The 14,037-nt window shown below is 36.9% G+C and overlaps 1 protein-coding gene and 1 long non-coding RNA gene across 7 annotated transcripts in view; one reads left to right on the top strand and one right to left on the bottom strand.

The window, feature by feature from the left end:
• The window catches only part of TFDP2 (transcription factor Dp-2), a 43,039-nt gene that overhangs the window by 19,780 nt on the left and 9,222 nt on the right, over nt 1-14,037 (top strand). For 3 of the 6 annotated variants that reach the window (XM_042820610.1, XM_042820614.1, XM_042820615.1), the window contains 8 exons: nt 1-122; nt 1,489-1,536; nt 2,966-3,128; nt 3,680-3,826; nt 5,653-5,721; nt 5,907-6,062; nt 7,194-7,345; nt 10,811-10,977. In XM_042820610.1, coding sequence (XP_042676544.1) covers nt 1-122; nt 1,489-1,536; nt 2,966-3,128; nt 3,680-3,826; nt 5,653-5,721; nt 5,907-6,062; nt 7,194-7,345; nt 10,811-10,977 — 1,024 coding nt within the window. The remainder of the gene's footprint in view (nt 123-1,488; nt 1,537-2,965; nt 3,129-3,679; nt 3,827-5,652; nt 5,722-5,906; nt 6,063-7,193; nt 7,346-10,810; nt 10,978-14,037) is intronic. The other 3 variants (XM_042820611.1, XM_042820612.1, XM_042820613.1) reach the window with 3 other exon arrangements.
• Nucleotides 169-2,027, bottom strand: LOC122161290. Its single transcript, XR_006169143.1, has 2 exons — nt 1,300-2,027; nt 169-721 (listed from the first exon to the last, which is right to left on the bottom strand). It is a non-coding gene; the product is annotated as an uncharacterized LOC122161290 (long non-coding RNA).

Consider the following 14,037-nt stretch of genomic DNA (forward strand, 5'->3'; position numbering starts at 1 on the left):
ATAATAAGCACATCACAAAGACTGACCAATTCAGGGGGTGTTCTGATTGGGAGTCCATATAACCCAGCTCCAACGATGGTGACGCAGACGCACATAACAGAAGCTACTGGTTGGATTCCAGGGTAAGATCCTGGCTTATTTACACACGACAGATTACAAAAATCAGTATCTGTTATGATTTTTTTTTCTTCCTTTATTTATGCTATTTTTGCGATATGTTAGCTCACAGCTTCTAGTTCTTCCACAGTTGAAAAGAATACAGTCCTTAGCATATGAAGTGCTTATGTCTTAAGCATGTGAACACAGAGTTACACACACTAGTTGCTTCGCTGTTTGTTTTAACTTTGTTGTATGGCAATGTCTGTTCCTGTGTGCCAGTGGAAACAGGTGTGCAGTTGTTAAGGTTGGTTTTCCTGCTGGCTGTTTATCTCCTCAAATAGCTTTTTCATTCACTCAGTAAGCACCATGGACAGGGATTGCTGCTGTTGCTGCTAGGAAGATGCTGGAGGTGGGATTAGTCAGACTGAAGGTTCTGAATTGCACAGCCTGACACATGCAGGCTTTCACAGCATCTTCAGAGCCATCATTTTAGTTCAGCTCTCTTCATTAACACAGTCAGCTTTTTAGCTGGTGTGTATCTGCTGTGAGACTGCTTTGGAATAACAGGGTAGCAACATGAAGTACTATGCTATGACAGTTCCCAAACGCTGTATGTTACCAGCTGCAAGAGTAAGAGACAAGGTTGGAATAAAACTTCTGAAATCTTCAAGATGCAGCTAATAAACAGAACTATAAGGAAACTGGCAATGATTAGCAGCTACTACTCCTGTGCTAAGCTCATGTCAGAAGCTACTTCAGAGTACTGCTCTGCTATGATAGTGTCAGCTCTAATATGTACATGTGTTTATAGTTTGTGTGTTGTTTTTTGCTTAAAGATACCAAAACATTCAGTATCAAGTAAATATAGGATCTGTTTTCTGCAATGTTTGAAAGCACTTTCCTCCATATAGGGCATTTGTAAATAGGAATTTTCAAAGGAGTCCAAGTTCTCCTTTTGGAAGATATTTGGTTATCTAGCTTATATCAATGTTTCCTGTTTCATAGAATCATAGAATGGCCTGGGTTGAAAAGGACCTCAAAGGTGATCTAGTTTCAACTCCCCTGCTGTGAGCAGGGTCACCAGCCACTGGACCAGGCTGTCCAGAGCCACATCCAGGTTGTAGTTCCAGATAAAGTCAGTTCCATAAAAGCATAAGGCTAGAACATGGTAAAATTGGGAACAAAACTTGTATTTCTTACCTGTCTGACAGTGGACTCAGACAACATCCAAAGTCATCATCTTTTTCTTTCAAATTCAGTCAAACCGTGTGCTGTTGTCTTCCTTAAGCACTGAACAACACATTATTTAGCTAGACACCAAATACATTGATTTTATTGATCAAAGAAATGTTATTTTAACATAAGTAACCTTGAATTGTCTTCTCCTAGGGAAAGAAAGAGAACTCGAGAATTTATAGAATCAGATTTTTCAGAAAGGTGAGTATTACTGAACTTACATTTTATTTTGCTGCTTTAAATCTGCCCTTCAGAGCACTGCCTGGCTGATTCCCACTTCAGTGAGTTTTCACTTCCCCCATTAAAAGCTGCACAGTGTGTTTATTCTTTGTAGTTATAATTGTTACTTTTTGCTGTATCACTTTCTAATATTAACATTTACTTATTATTTATATTTACTTCTGATGTATTTACATTTACTGCTACAGACCAAATTGGAGTTAAGAAAGAGAGAGAAAATCACATCTTCGGAAACAAGATTTTCAGTTTGCTTTCTCAGCTTTCAGTGGGACAAATACCTGTAACCAGATAGCTGGTTTTTGCTTCCAAAACTACATGGAATGCACTCAACTTGTTTTCTTTGTTTGCCTATCAGTGATGGCTCAAATAATGCACAGGTTTTAAGAGGATTTTCTGTTTGTTTGTTTTGCTTTGTTGTTGTTTTTTTTTAATCTTCTGCTGTTCTTTTCTGCTTTTTCTTCTGTCATTTTTTGTATTATATTTTCTTTAAATACATTCAAAAATTTCAAAAGCATTCCTATGTTTTTATGTTTTTCTTAGCCTTTTACAGTTGCTGTAGCTAAGTCTACCTCTGTAAAATAACAACTCTCCCTGAAACTATCAATCAAATCAACTTCTATAGCTGTAGTTTTTTAAAAAAGAAATTCCACTGAGAATTTGAAATGCATGCAAGTAATTCCAGTGTTTTCATTAAGAAATGCAAAGGCAAAAGGTTTTTTTTAATGTGAGTCTTGCATATTATTAGGTTATGTTATATTAGTATTTTTGCTTCCGAGTGTCTGTAATCCTGTTAGTCAAGAATGAAGTAAGATTTGCAGTCTTGCTCAAGCATATTTTGTAAACTTACTGACATTTGTCATGTTGTCTCTGAAGAACATTTAATTAAAAAGCAAATCAAAGCATGTACAATTGTAATAGCTAGATTTAAAAATTGATCTGAGAAAATACAGTGAAATTGTGTATGCAACAGGAAATAAAATAACCTTTGTAGATTAAAACTTAACTTATTAATATAAAATTTAGAGAATCAGTGAAAATAACTGGGCTTCTAAAAGTGAGGTATTTTGAAACAAAAAACATCCTAGCCTAGGGAGAGCTGAGTGCTCCAGCATTGGCTTCAGTTGAAAACTTCCATAGGGGAGCAGCTGACAGTGGGGAAAAAGCAGGAACTGGATTTTGAGTCATGTAAGAATCTGCCAGGAGTGCACAGTGCTGCACACCTCAAGTACAGGGCCACTCTTACTCTATTCTATTTCCTGTTTTTCCCTTTACTATAAGCTTAAGCTCTTGGGTTTTCTTTTTACTCTTGCAAAAGCTAGACATTTTGCTGCATAACAAAGTAATCTTATTAAATTTCAATTTATAAAAATGATTATTTTTCTCCTTACAGTAAAAGAAGCAAAAAAGGAGACAAAAATGGGAAAGGTCTGAGGCACTTCTCCATGAAAGTATGTGAAAAAGTTCAGCGTAAAGGAACAACTTCATACAATGAAGTTGCTGATGAGCTGGTATCAGAATTCACAAATTCCAACAGCCACCTAGCTGCGGATTCGGTAAGCAAATGTGGGGGCATTTTTTTTCTACCACTATAAAATTGGCTGGTTTATGAAACAATTGCTCTGCCTGCCGGCTTTGCACTATCCTGACACATCCCATGGTTTCCCTCAGTTAACTATCTCGTAAATGTGACTTACTCTTACATTATTTATATATCAAATTTCTTTTTAAAATACAGAATTAAAACTGAGAAATATGGTCTCTCTAAATTATAAACGAAATAGAGAAGTCTGACCAAAAAAAAAATCACCGAAGACTGTTTTATCCACCACACGTGGTCTTGTCATGCTTTTCACCTGTACCAGACTTGCTGTGATGGCCACTGCTGCTCAGAGGCTTCACGGAGGTCGTAAACTTTCCTTTGTGAACAGACGTGCTTGGATGTGATAGCCAAGCAGATGACAGTATTGTTTTACTGTCACTCTGACTTAAAACTGCTCTTTTTGTCCTTTAGCTATGAAGAATGTGTTTCTTGGTGGGTTGGTTGGGTTTTTGTGGGGTTTTTTTGAATGTTTTAATTGTTATCAGTGCTGCATTGGTCTCTTAGCAGGCTTATGATCAGAAAAATATTAGACGGAGAGTTTATGATGCCCTTAATGTGTTGATGGCGATGAACATAATTTCAAAGGAGAAAAAGGAAATCCGATGGATTGGCCTTCCTACAAACTCAGCTCAGGAATGTCAGAATCTAGAGGTAAAGTGAGGTTGATGCAAACTTCTGTATAGTTCATAAGTCATTATAATGGAGGTGCTGTAATTCAAAAGAGGTTTCTTTTCCCCACCATTTGAACCTGACTGGTTTTCATTCTTGCACAGTATGAAAAAACACCTTTAGGTATTTGACTAAACTGAAACAATGTGTTTGTGTGCCTGGTTTTGTTTTATTTAGTGTAACTTACACAAGTTTCAAAAACTGTTTACTTTGCAAATATTCATTTGTTGTATCAGGGATAATTTTTAAGAGTTACTCTGTAGTAACCCAAAGTAAACAGGAAAGTAAAAAAAAAAAAAAAAAACAAAACTTGTCAGTATAACTGACAGCATAACTGGCACTATACAACACAAAGTTGTATACACAGTTGAAGAGAGACCTATTTTGCTATTCTGTGCGTGCTTGGAGGGACTACTAAATGGAAAAATAATTTTCACTAGGATGTCAAATACTAATTGTGAGCTAGCAGGAAAAAAAGTTTTCCTTATTGCTTATTTCCATTGTTTTTTTTCAGCAGGCTAAGAGTTACCATGTTTTTGCAGGCCAGAATTTATATGCACAAATGTTGCTTCTGCTTCAGGCCAAACATTCCATAAATATAAAAGGTTATTGCATTTGCTGCAAAATCCCACTGCAGCTATCTGTAAATACATCTTAACGTGCATTGCATTTGTAATACTTGTGACATTAGCTGTCCTAAAAGGGGAGGGAAGTAGTCTGTCCAGTACAGGACAGCTTTTTCTTCAGGTTATATTTATCGTCTTTCTCAATACAATAAGAAAAAAGCTTTTAATATTTTGGCTATTACAGCAACTTGGAAAATTCGTCTTCTCAAGGATTATGCTTTGCAAATAATATGAGATGATAATAAAATAAAAAGCATTGTAAATGGGGAATGTAATCAGTCCAGGTAAGTTTTAATATATTGTTTCAGTTGAATGGAGAAGTAGTTGAAAGCTGAGAACAGTGGCAAAGCTGGCATCAGCAAGATAATGAGGAAAAATACCTTTTGAAGCATGATGGCTACTGCCCATCTTGTTAGTGTTTTCCCAGAGCACTGTTCGGTTACAGCTGCAGTGTCAGTAAGCATTCATTACTATTACTGACCTAAACACTGCATTTTTAGGTTGAAGACAACTTTGTATTGTAAATTTAACTGTTACAAGAAACAGGTGATGTACCAATGGAAAAAACATTACCGCTGACTCTCTTTGCTTCTGAAATGTCATTATTTCCATCAAGTCTCAGGTGAATAGTCCAAACAAAGAGTGGAAGTGCCTGGAAAGATGCAGATGATGACATTTTTATCTGGTAACTTACATCTGGGAGAAGAGTGGAAAGGACGCACAATTAAAAAGAATGCAGGGCAAGAGGTGAAAAAAAAATGCAAAGCACCCCCTCAAGTATTTTTTTGGTGCTAATCAGCACTCAGTGAACAGTACAGAAGAGCAGGAATGGGTGAAGAGATACAGCCTCGTAGGGGCTTTTACTGAAGGTAAAACTGTTGACAGGGGAAGACGCTGTGGTTTCTCAGTCCTGTCTTTTAAAAATACTCATGAGACAACATGATTTGTCTGAAAAAAACAAGACAAGGTAAAATAAGGTAAATATAAGGTATATATAGTAAATGGGTAGGGCTGAAAAGATTTGAAATTTGCTTACTGTACCCTGGAATTCACCACTTAGTAATAAAAAGGAGTCTTTTTTGTAAAGGTGTTCAGCACATTAATGTCACTGTAAAACCTGTTCCATCTGGCACAATGAAGCAGAAAGGTAACTAATTAATTATGATGCATTTGTGTTTTAAGATAGAAAAACAGAAGCGGATTGAACGGATAAAAGAGAAACGAGCCCAGCTACAGGAACTGCTGCTGCAGGTATGTGTTTGATTATCTTAATATAAATGAAATTAACCAGTAAGAATCCAATGCATTAGAACCTCTTAAATTATTCAGCTATGATATATACTAGGGAGGAAAAGTTTCATACTTAAGATCTTTCAAGTTGGTAACTTGGGAACCTCTTACGCTGAAACCCTGGTTCCTTTTTATCTATTCTAAAGCAATGTGCTGCATCTGTGTGCCACAGCCATTTTGTAAAGGTTCTGCTGAAACTACAAGCATTAGTGAAAATTGGAACAACTCCAAGCCCCGAGTTACCTTCTCTGACTACTGAAAAAAAACACATTCTAGGCTATGAAATTTACAGCTGTCTGAGGGTAAGTACATACTAAATTGTTCTAGGGGAGAGAATAATGTCTGAATCCTAAGAATGAAAGACTGGCAAATGGCAGCTCTTGTAGATTCTGAGAAGCACACAAGAAGACTTAGAGGCAATCTGAATTTTTGCTTTGTTTGCAGGAATGTATTTCAAATGCATCCTTATAAATAAAGTAACATAAGTACAGTTAGGAGCATTGTTAAATAAAAGCACTTACGTATGGGCATTCACTATTTCAATGCAATCAAACTTCTGCATGAAGTTACTGGCAGTAAGGCTATTTTTTTCCTTGGTGCAAAGACAATGATACAGTTTTCAGCTAATATTCATGGAAAACTAAATATCTGGCTTCCCATCCTCCCCCTATTTAGGACAGTTCTTATTCCAACTCACCTAATAAATTAGAAGCTTCTCTGATTAACATAAAATTATCCTGATTAAAATAACACAACTCAAATTCTCCAACTGTTGGTCTGAAAATGACAGATTTGCCCTACCCTTACTATCTACAACTGTAATTATATTCTTAGTTATGTTCACTTTCAAGTGATTGAGCAGTCCTTAGGGATTTTGTCTACCTATCTTTTACCTAAGTAAGTATGAGAAATAGTACCTCAAAGTGGGTGAGTACACAGACTTCCAATCCCTCAAATAATGTTTCTTAAAACCACATATTTTCCTGCATGGTCCAATATGGCAAAATGGTAGAGAGGGGCTGATGTCACAAACAGCACCTGCTGAAAAAGGAGAATTTCAAAATGTATTGCTTTGAGTTTGAGAAGAAGATGGTGATGAATGAGAAGGGAAAGGAAGTATGGATCAGGAGAAAGGCAGAATGCAGTAATTTCTGTTAACTTTTGTTTCAGTGTTAAGAGCTCTTAGTCTGAGGTAATTACACATATAGAATAACAGAGGAGATAGATGTCTCACTGCAGAGCTTTTTCTAAAGGGGTGAGGAAAGATTTTTCACTACACACTCCCTTGTTTCACATCGGGGGGATAGGAGGGAGATACACCTGATAGAATGTTACTGGAGGCACTGAGAGTTGGCAGAGAAGAGCTGTAAAGTTCCAGTTCCTGGAAATATTGATGTCTTCATTCAGTGATTGCTTTTTCTTTCTTTCTGCAGCAAATAGCTTTCAAAAACTTGGTACAAAGAAATCAGCAAAATGAACAACAAAATCAAGGTCCCCCAGCCTCAAACTCCACAATACAGCTGCCTTTCTTAATCGTCAACACTAGCAAGAGAACCGTTATTGACTGCAGCATATCAAGTGACAAGTGAGTGTTTGCGGAATCAACTTTTAGAACTTTATTTTTTCTTTCTGGACTTGAATTATTTTCTGAACAAGTGTGAGAAGCTTTCCCTAGTTTTTGTAAAGTAATGGTGCATTTACACTTCCCACAGTCACTTATTTCATGGGTGTTTTGGCTCAGTTTGGTGTTTTCGTTTTTATGTTTAATCCAACTACAGTAGTAGCAGAAGAAAGTTTATAACCATTGTTTATACAACTGCTAGTTAAAACAAGCTGACTTTCACTGTTGTAAAAGGCACTTAAGGCTGACATTTCGAGGAGCATTCATGCACAGGACAGAAGGACTTGAATCAAGTTTTATACTAGCAGTGCACTAGCCATTTTATACTAGCAGTAGAAAACCATTTGGTAGTGCTTCCAAATTCTTCCTCCTAAATGTATGTAGTCAGAAAGATGATGTGATCAATTAGGCAAAAGTAGCAGCCCAGAAGTAATAATAATAGTGTTGAAAGAGATGACATCTCTTGACATTTTTCAATAGGAAAAAGCTTGCACTTAACTCTTTGAGGGGAAAAAAAGGAACTAAAGGATATAGAAATTTGAAACGTAAGTTGCACTCTTCAGTTTACCTGAAAAACTCTCCACTTAGATACTTTGGTGTGCTTATGCCTTTTCATTCTGTGAAAATGTGGCTGATAGTGAAAGGTACTATTATGTCACTGTTAATCCAATCACAACCAGTTGACTAGATGAAAGCAGGTGGTTTTGCTTTCTGTAGGTTACAGAATTTGTTCTGTGGTCTATAAATGCAGTCTTGAACTGCACTCAGTCAGTTAGTATGCATTGTCATGTAACTTACCACCAACATGCCCAAAGCAGTATTATTAAAACTAACTGTATAAATATTAAAACTACAAGTAACTAAAAAGAACATGTAATTAAATAATAAACAGTTTTAATACGACTTACAACCTACTGTGTAATGTAAGTCAAACAATTTCCTGAAATTACTATGGCACCAAAAGAACAGACAGTGACAAACATGACACTGTTTTGTTTCTTGATTCTGTGTTGGTTTGGGGATTTTGTTTGGTTTTTGTTTTTAACCAATCAGCAACCCAAGTAATAGGTAGACATTACTAAGATTTAGATGTCCTGTACATAGACTGGGTAGTATGATGTCACCTGGTGTGCAGCAGTTTTCTTGTCTCACTCAACATGAAATGTGGAAATCTGGTTAACATCACTGGGCCATCCACAGTAGACCCTAAAATAAATGACCGAAGACAAAAGAGTCATTCGTTAATTTAATAACAGGCTGAATGGTAAAGGGGGGAAAAAAAAAGGAAACCAAATTATTGTTAATTCTAATGAAAGGAAACAACAGATGTATACCACTGGTAAAAATAAGACAAGTTATTCAAGGAAATGAGCAGGTTGATCAGTGTTGGTTTTTAATTAGTAGATGATGACATAAGAATGACATGCATGTAGATAACACAGTGGCAGGTGAAATTATTGTTGATCAAATTCACACTTTCATGGGAGAGGTAAAGTTTGGAAACATTACAGTATTGACCTCTGAACCTGGGTTTAACACTGAATAATAAGATAGCTGCCCAGTAGATCATTTTATAAGAACAGAATTTCTCAGTAATGGCCAAAACACTGTTAGTAATTATTAGGAAAAAGAGCAAGAAACACCACATAAAACTTGAGGCAGACAGTATTTTCTCTACCTGGCCGGCCCTTGCAAGTACAGCAGAACCAGGAGAAATGGGAGGGCAGCAGGAGTGACTGCAGCAATGAAAGGTCTTTCATATCAGGCACAGTTGGACTGTTTGGCCTAGAAAAGAGAGGGCAGTAGATACACGGATGTCTGTACAATCATGGTTGACAGAGGGAATGTGCCCAGAATGCAGCTGTTCCCAGTTGCCTATTAAACTTTAAAATTAGAGAAAATTAAGATAAGTTACCAAGGTTAAGTAAAAAGAACATAAGTGGTTTTATTACCGTTTTTTTCTGCAAATCATAGCACTTAAAAATGTGCATGCCAGAAGTTTATGTAAGTTCAAAACGGGGCCACGTTAAGTTTCTGAAAGAAAACCGTCCAATAGCTGTTAACGGCAAAAGTAGGAGGAGCGTAGAGATTTCTTACAGAGGGGAGGTTGCTAGAAGTAATGGAGGGGAAATAATACTGTTAGTTAGTTTAGTGTGTTCCACTTCTTGCTAATATCCAGTATTTGGCCACAACATGTGGGAGGAAAAACGTGGAGCTATTAATAAATACAACCTTTAGTACTGGACCATAAAAGCTGAAATCAGTTATTACCACACGGCTTGCCAGTTCAGCATGACACTGGTCTCCCATCCCCTTTGTTTAAACATAGTTGCATGACTTCAGCCACACCAGTCCTGACAGCAGGAAAGTAACCATACCAATTAAAGGTACAGCCACACACTGGATTTTTCCTTTTGGTGCAGTTATGCCTGCATAACTACAGCTGCATAAACAGTATAGATTCTACAGGCAGTACCACAGAATCACAAAAGCAGCGATGCCTGTAATGAAAACAGCTGCATGTAGTCCAAAGCACATTTCTACACACAACTTTTGTACGTACACATGAGGGACAACTTTTCCAAACTTACTCAAACGTATTTTTAAAAAAAGACAAAACATAGAATAAAGAAAATCCACAGATGACATAAGAGTTCAGATCAATGAAGGCCCACCCATCAGAATTACCTTTTAAAGATTCTATCACGGATTGTTTTTCTGGGGATGGAGCTTCTGTCAGCAGAAAACGAGTTCCTTTGAACCAGCCTTTTATTGTAATCATTGGAGCAGCCAGCACTGTCTGTGCCTTTAATAGCTTGTGATGATAGTGTAAGGCTAGTGTAAATACTCCTGCCATCATTAAAGCTCACTTGAGTTTATAGTGTTATCTGCACTTGTACACGCAATAAAAAACATTTTGAGAATACTGTAGCAGAAATGTTAGGATTTGAGCATTGAAGTCTGACCATAGTGCTCTGCTGGCTGCATCTAAATGCATCCAAAAAGCAAAACTGTAGCAAAGTAAATAGGTCAGTTCACAGGAGGAGTGTTGCAGATTAGAACAGAAAGTTAAAAATAAAAGAAGTGAAAACAAAATACTTACTATAGTGACAGAGCTGCAGATGACCTTTAAAAGAATTGGATTAAGTACAAGTGAATGTTTGTGTCTATTAAGACCTCCTTACTCTCCTTTGAATTTGTTTAATGAGGTAGAAAATGTTAGCCTTTCTTTCTGTAATGGTAGTCATTTTAATTGACAGAGTACCATTTTAAACTTCATAGGCATTCTTGTCATAGAAGCAGGAAAGAAATTATTTTTTCTTAAAGACCCTTTACAGGTCATGAACACACACACAGAAAAAAAGGGAGGAAAAAAAAAAGCAAAGCCATTCTTTTCTAAATCATGTCACTTCAACTTCTTAAACTCAGATTTGAATACCTCTTCAATTTCGATAACACTTTTGAGATTCATGATGACAGTGAAGTGTTGAAGAGAATGGGAATGTCCTTTGGGCTGGAGGAAGGCAAATGCTCAGCTGAAGACCTAAGAACTGCAAAATCTCTGGTGCCAAAAGCTTTAGAAGGCTACATCACAGGTAAGTTAACTGTCCCTTTTAAATACTGTTCCTTATCAAAATCATAACGTTAGCTAACCAAAACAAATTTAGAGATGTTACATGGGTCTGTTGTGTTTGAAGTTAAGTGAAAACCAGTGGGGCTGGTGACAATAAACTTTCCAGGGATCTGCCATATGAAGGAATTATTTCTTAAGTAACTAAAGTGACACTAAGAACAGTTTTTTATTCATTTTGAATAACTGTGTATGTGTGGAAGAGCAAACTGGAAGAAGAGAGCTCTTCCCAAGCGAGGAAGGAAAGAGAGGAAAGGAGCATCTTGAATTGGTTGAGTTTAACCCTGTATGTGATCCAGCTGCATTCACACTTGGAGGTGGGTGAGCTCTGCTAAGACTTACCTGCATCTCTGTCCATGTAGGATGTGCTCAGTGTTGTGTGCATGCTCTTAGGCACATGGACTGTGGGTTCTCCTGCTCTCTTTATTATCTTGGCCAGTCATTTTTATACTCCCATTTACTATGTAAAGCTTGTGATAATTAGATAAAAGGTGGCCAGCACAAGCCATCTAAGAACTGAGCATCTGCGAGTAAGGCAAGAGATTCCAGAGAGGAATCCACATTAGGTCCTTAAAATACATGATGTCAAGAAATTGCTGAAAATAAATCAGAATTCAGTTGTATTCACTAAAAGCAATACTTTTTATGTATTGCATTTCAAACTACCACAAGTGTGTTTATATTAAATCAAAACATACTTGTTTTTCTTAGTCCACTTGTTCTGTAGATTTTAAAATTCAGAATACATCTTTTAATTTCATTCACTCTTGAAATTACACATCTGTCTGATGCTGCACCAGTGCCAACAAAAAAAAAAAAATTCACAAGGAACAAAGTAGGAATTCTTTCAGCTTGATTCAGTAAGTATTATTATCACAAATTACCAGTGTCAAAACAAAGGGCAGGAGTAGAACCACATCTTCTAATATTGCTAAAGTCTTGAGTTTCTTAATGGACCCCACGTACTGAAGAGCAAAATTTCTATTTAATTTTAATCCTGCATTCATGCATATTCAGAGAATAGGATTTCTTCAAGTTTCAAAGAGTTGTTTGTTACTCTCTTTTCAGTGTAAAACCAGCTTTTTAAAAATTAAAAAAAAAAAAACCCTGCATAGCTAAATCAGTGATTAATAAGCCATATTGACTTGTTTTGAAGAAACATCAGCCACACCAATGTACTGCTAGTGTGACTTTGTTATTGAGAACATTACAAGCAGACAACTACAGCCCTCCCATACAAGGAAGAAACAAGACATACTCTGTTCCAAGAAAAAAAAAAAAACACAACTACTAACAGCTACAACAGATTATAAGATTGCAGATTGCAAGAATGCTGTGATGAGGGCTCTTTCACCAGTAGCAGAGCAGCAGCCAGAAACCTGTCTTGAATTTGAATAGGAAATGTATTGATCTGTGCTTTTACTTGAAAAGCATTGAGGGAGATACTGTATTCTTTAGACATGGGTTAAATGTAGCTGCTTCAGCCTCTGAAATGACGTGTTATTAGAATAAGTACATTCACAGATGTATTCTAGCTGTTGTTTGCAATTTAATTACACAAAGCAAATCTAGAGTTAATGGTACATAAGGAAAAGATGTAAAAGTTTTGCACAACACTTGAAAATCCAACATTTGCCTGATTACACATCTCAGTTCAGTATAACCTCCCCTTTTAACGTGGGCAGTTTTCAGGCATTGTTTGTTCCACTATAGGAGCAGTGAATGTGAGGGTAATTACTGTTCTCTAGAATTCATGGTTTACACTCCACACTCTCAGGATGGCCCATTAAGTACAGGGGCTACAAATACAACTATACAAGAAAAGCAAATCAAAAGCATGTCTCTTATTTATTCACTGAGTAAATTTATCACAGTCGAGATTCAAGTTTTCCTAGAGTAGCTGCCTTCATGAAAGCAGTCCTGTTCTACTTTGTCTAAACGTAGCAGCTTCTTGCTTTCTACTTGCACTCAACATCCATATAATTTGCATGGAACTGCTGAACAGTTACCATATCCACCAAAACCTTGGTGTGTGTCCTTTTCAGAAGGATTATATATTTTAGCCATTCTGTAAGTGGCTTAACTTGATAAAAAGTAATATTGTCTTTTTCCACTGGTTTTGTGATGTTTCACCACAAATGAGATATTTGTATACATGTACACATACATACACACTTTTTTTTAAGAACTACAGCAGTGTGATCCTCAAGTGTCTTGACTGCCATTAAAATAAACAGAAGCTGAGGCATATTAACACCATGAAGAAAGAGAATCCATACATCCTAAGCTGTGTTTTTAACACATTTTTCTATAGCTCTTTTCTTTGCTAACAATGCATACTGACCACCTTAATGTTTTGGTTTTTTTTTCCCCAAAAGGGAACAACAGTAAAAGTTGAGGTGGAAGTGCTGCTTTAGCTAAGCATGTAATCCAGGGAAAGTCATGGACAGATAACAGAATGCACTACAACCACTTGCCAGCTTCTTATTACAGAAATGTTTTCTTTAATACTACCCTTTCACCAGCTTTAAGATAGCATCCCAGGGCCTCACACCTGAAAGGTTCTTATTTGGCAGAGGAATTTCTGGCTATTCAGCACATAGAGCTAGCTGTCCAAGGGCTTAGACCAGAACAATCGAAGGGTAAAGGAGGGAGTGAGAAACACTGGAAGGACAGAAATATGTCATGGACTGAGATGAGCATAAACTCTTGTATAACTATCCAAATCCTGTGCATTTTAGGCTCTACAGACTCTACAGGCTGTTAACGCAAAACCAAAGGCCTGCCTTTGTCAGTTGAGTCCTCACTTCTAGAAATGAGATACAGATGAGAAGAAAAAAGGAAATAAAAATTGTAAGGCATTGATAGCTGTGGTAACAGCATCCCACTAGTGTACTGCCACTAAAGCAGCAGACAAAGTGGTGTGATTTAGGTTCTCTGTATTAAGACACATCTTTGTTCTCCTCTGCATGAAGTGCTTTGCAGTCTACATACATAACAAACCTGGACCAGAGAACAAGCTGGA

Source organism: Centrocercus urophasianus, unplaced genomic scaffold (genome assembly GCF_019232065.1).
Source record: "Centrocercus urophasianus isolate 14NV4802_14NV808 unplaced genomic scaffold, USGS_Curo_1.0 seq_19, whole genome shotgun sequence".
Lineage (NCBI taxonomy): Eukaryota > Metazoa > Chordata > Aves > Galliformes > Phasianidae > Centrocercus > Centrocercus urophasianus.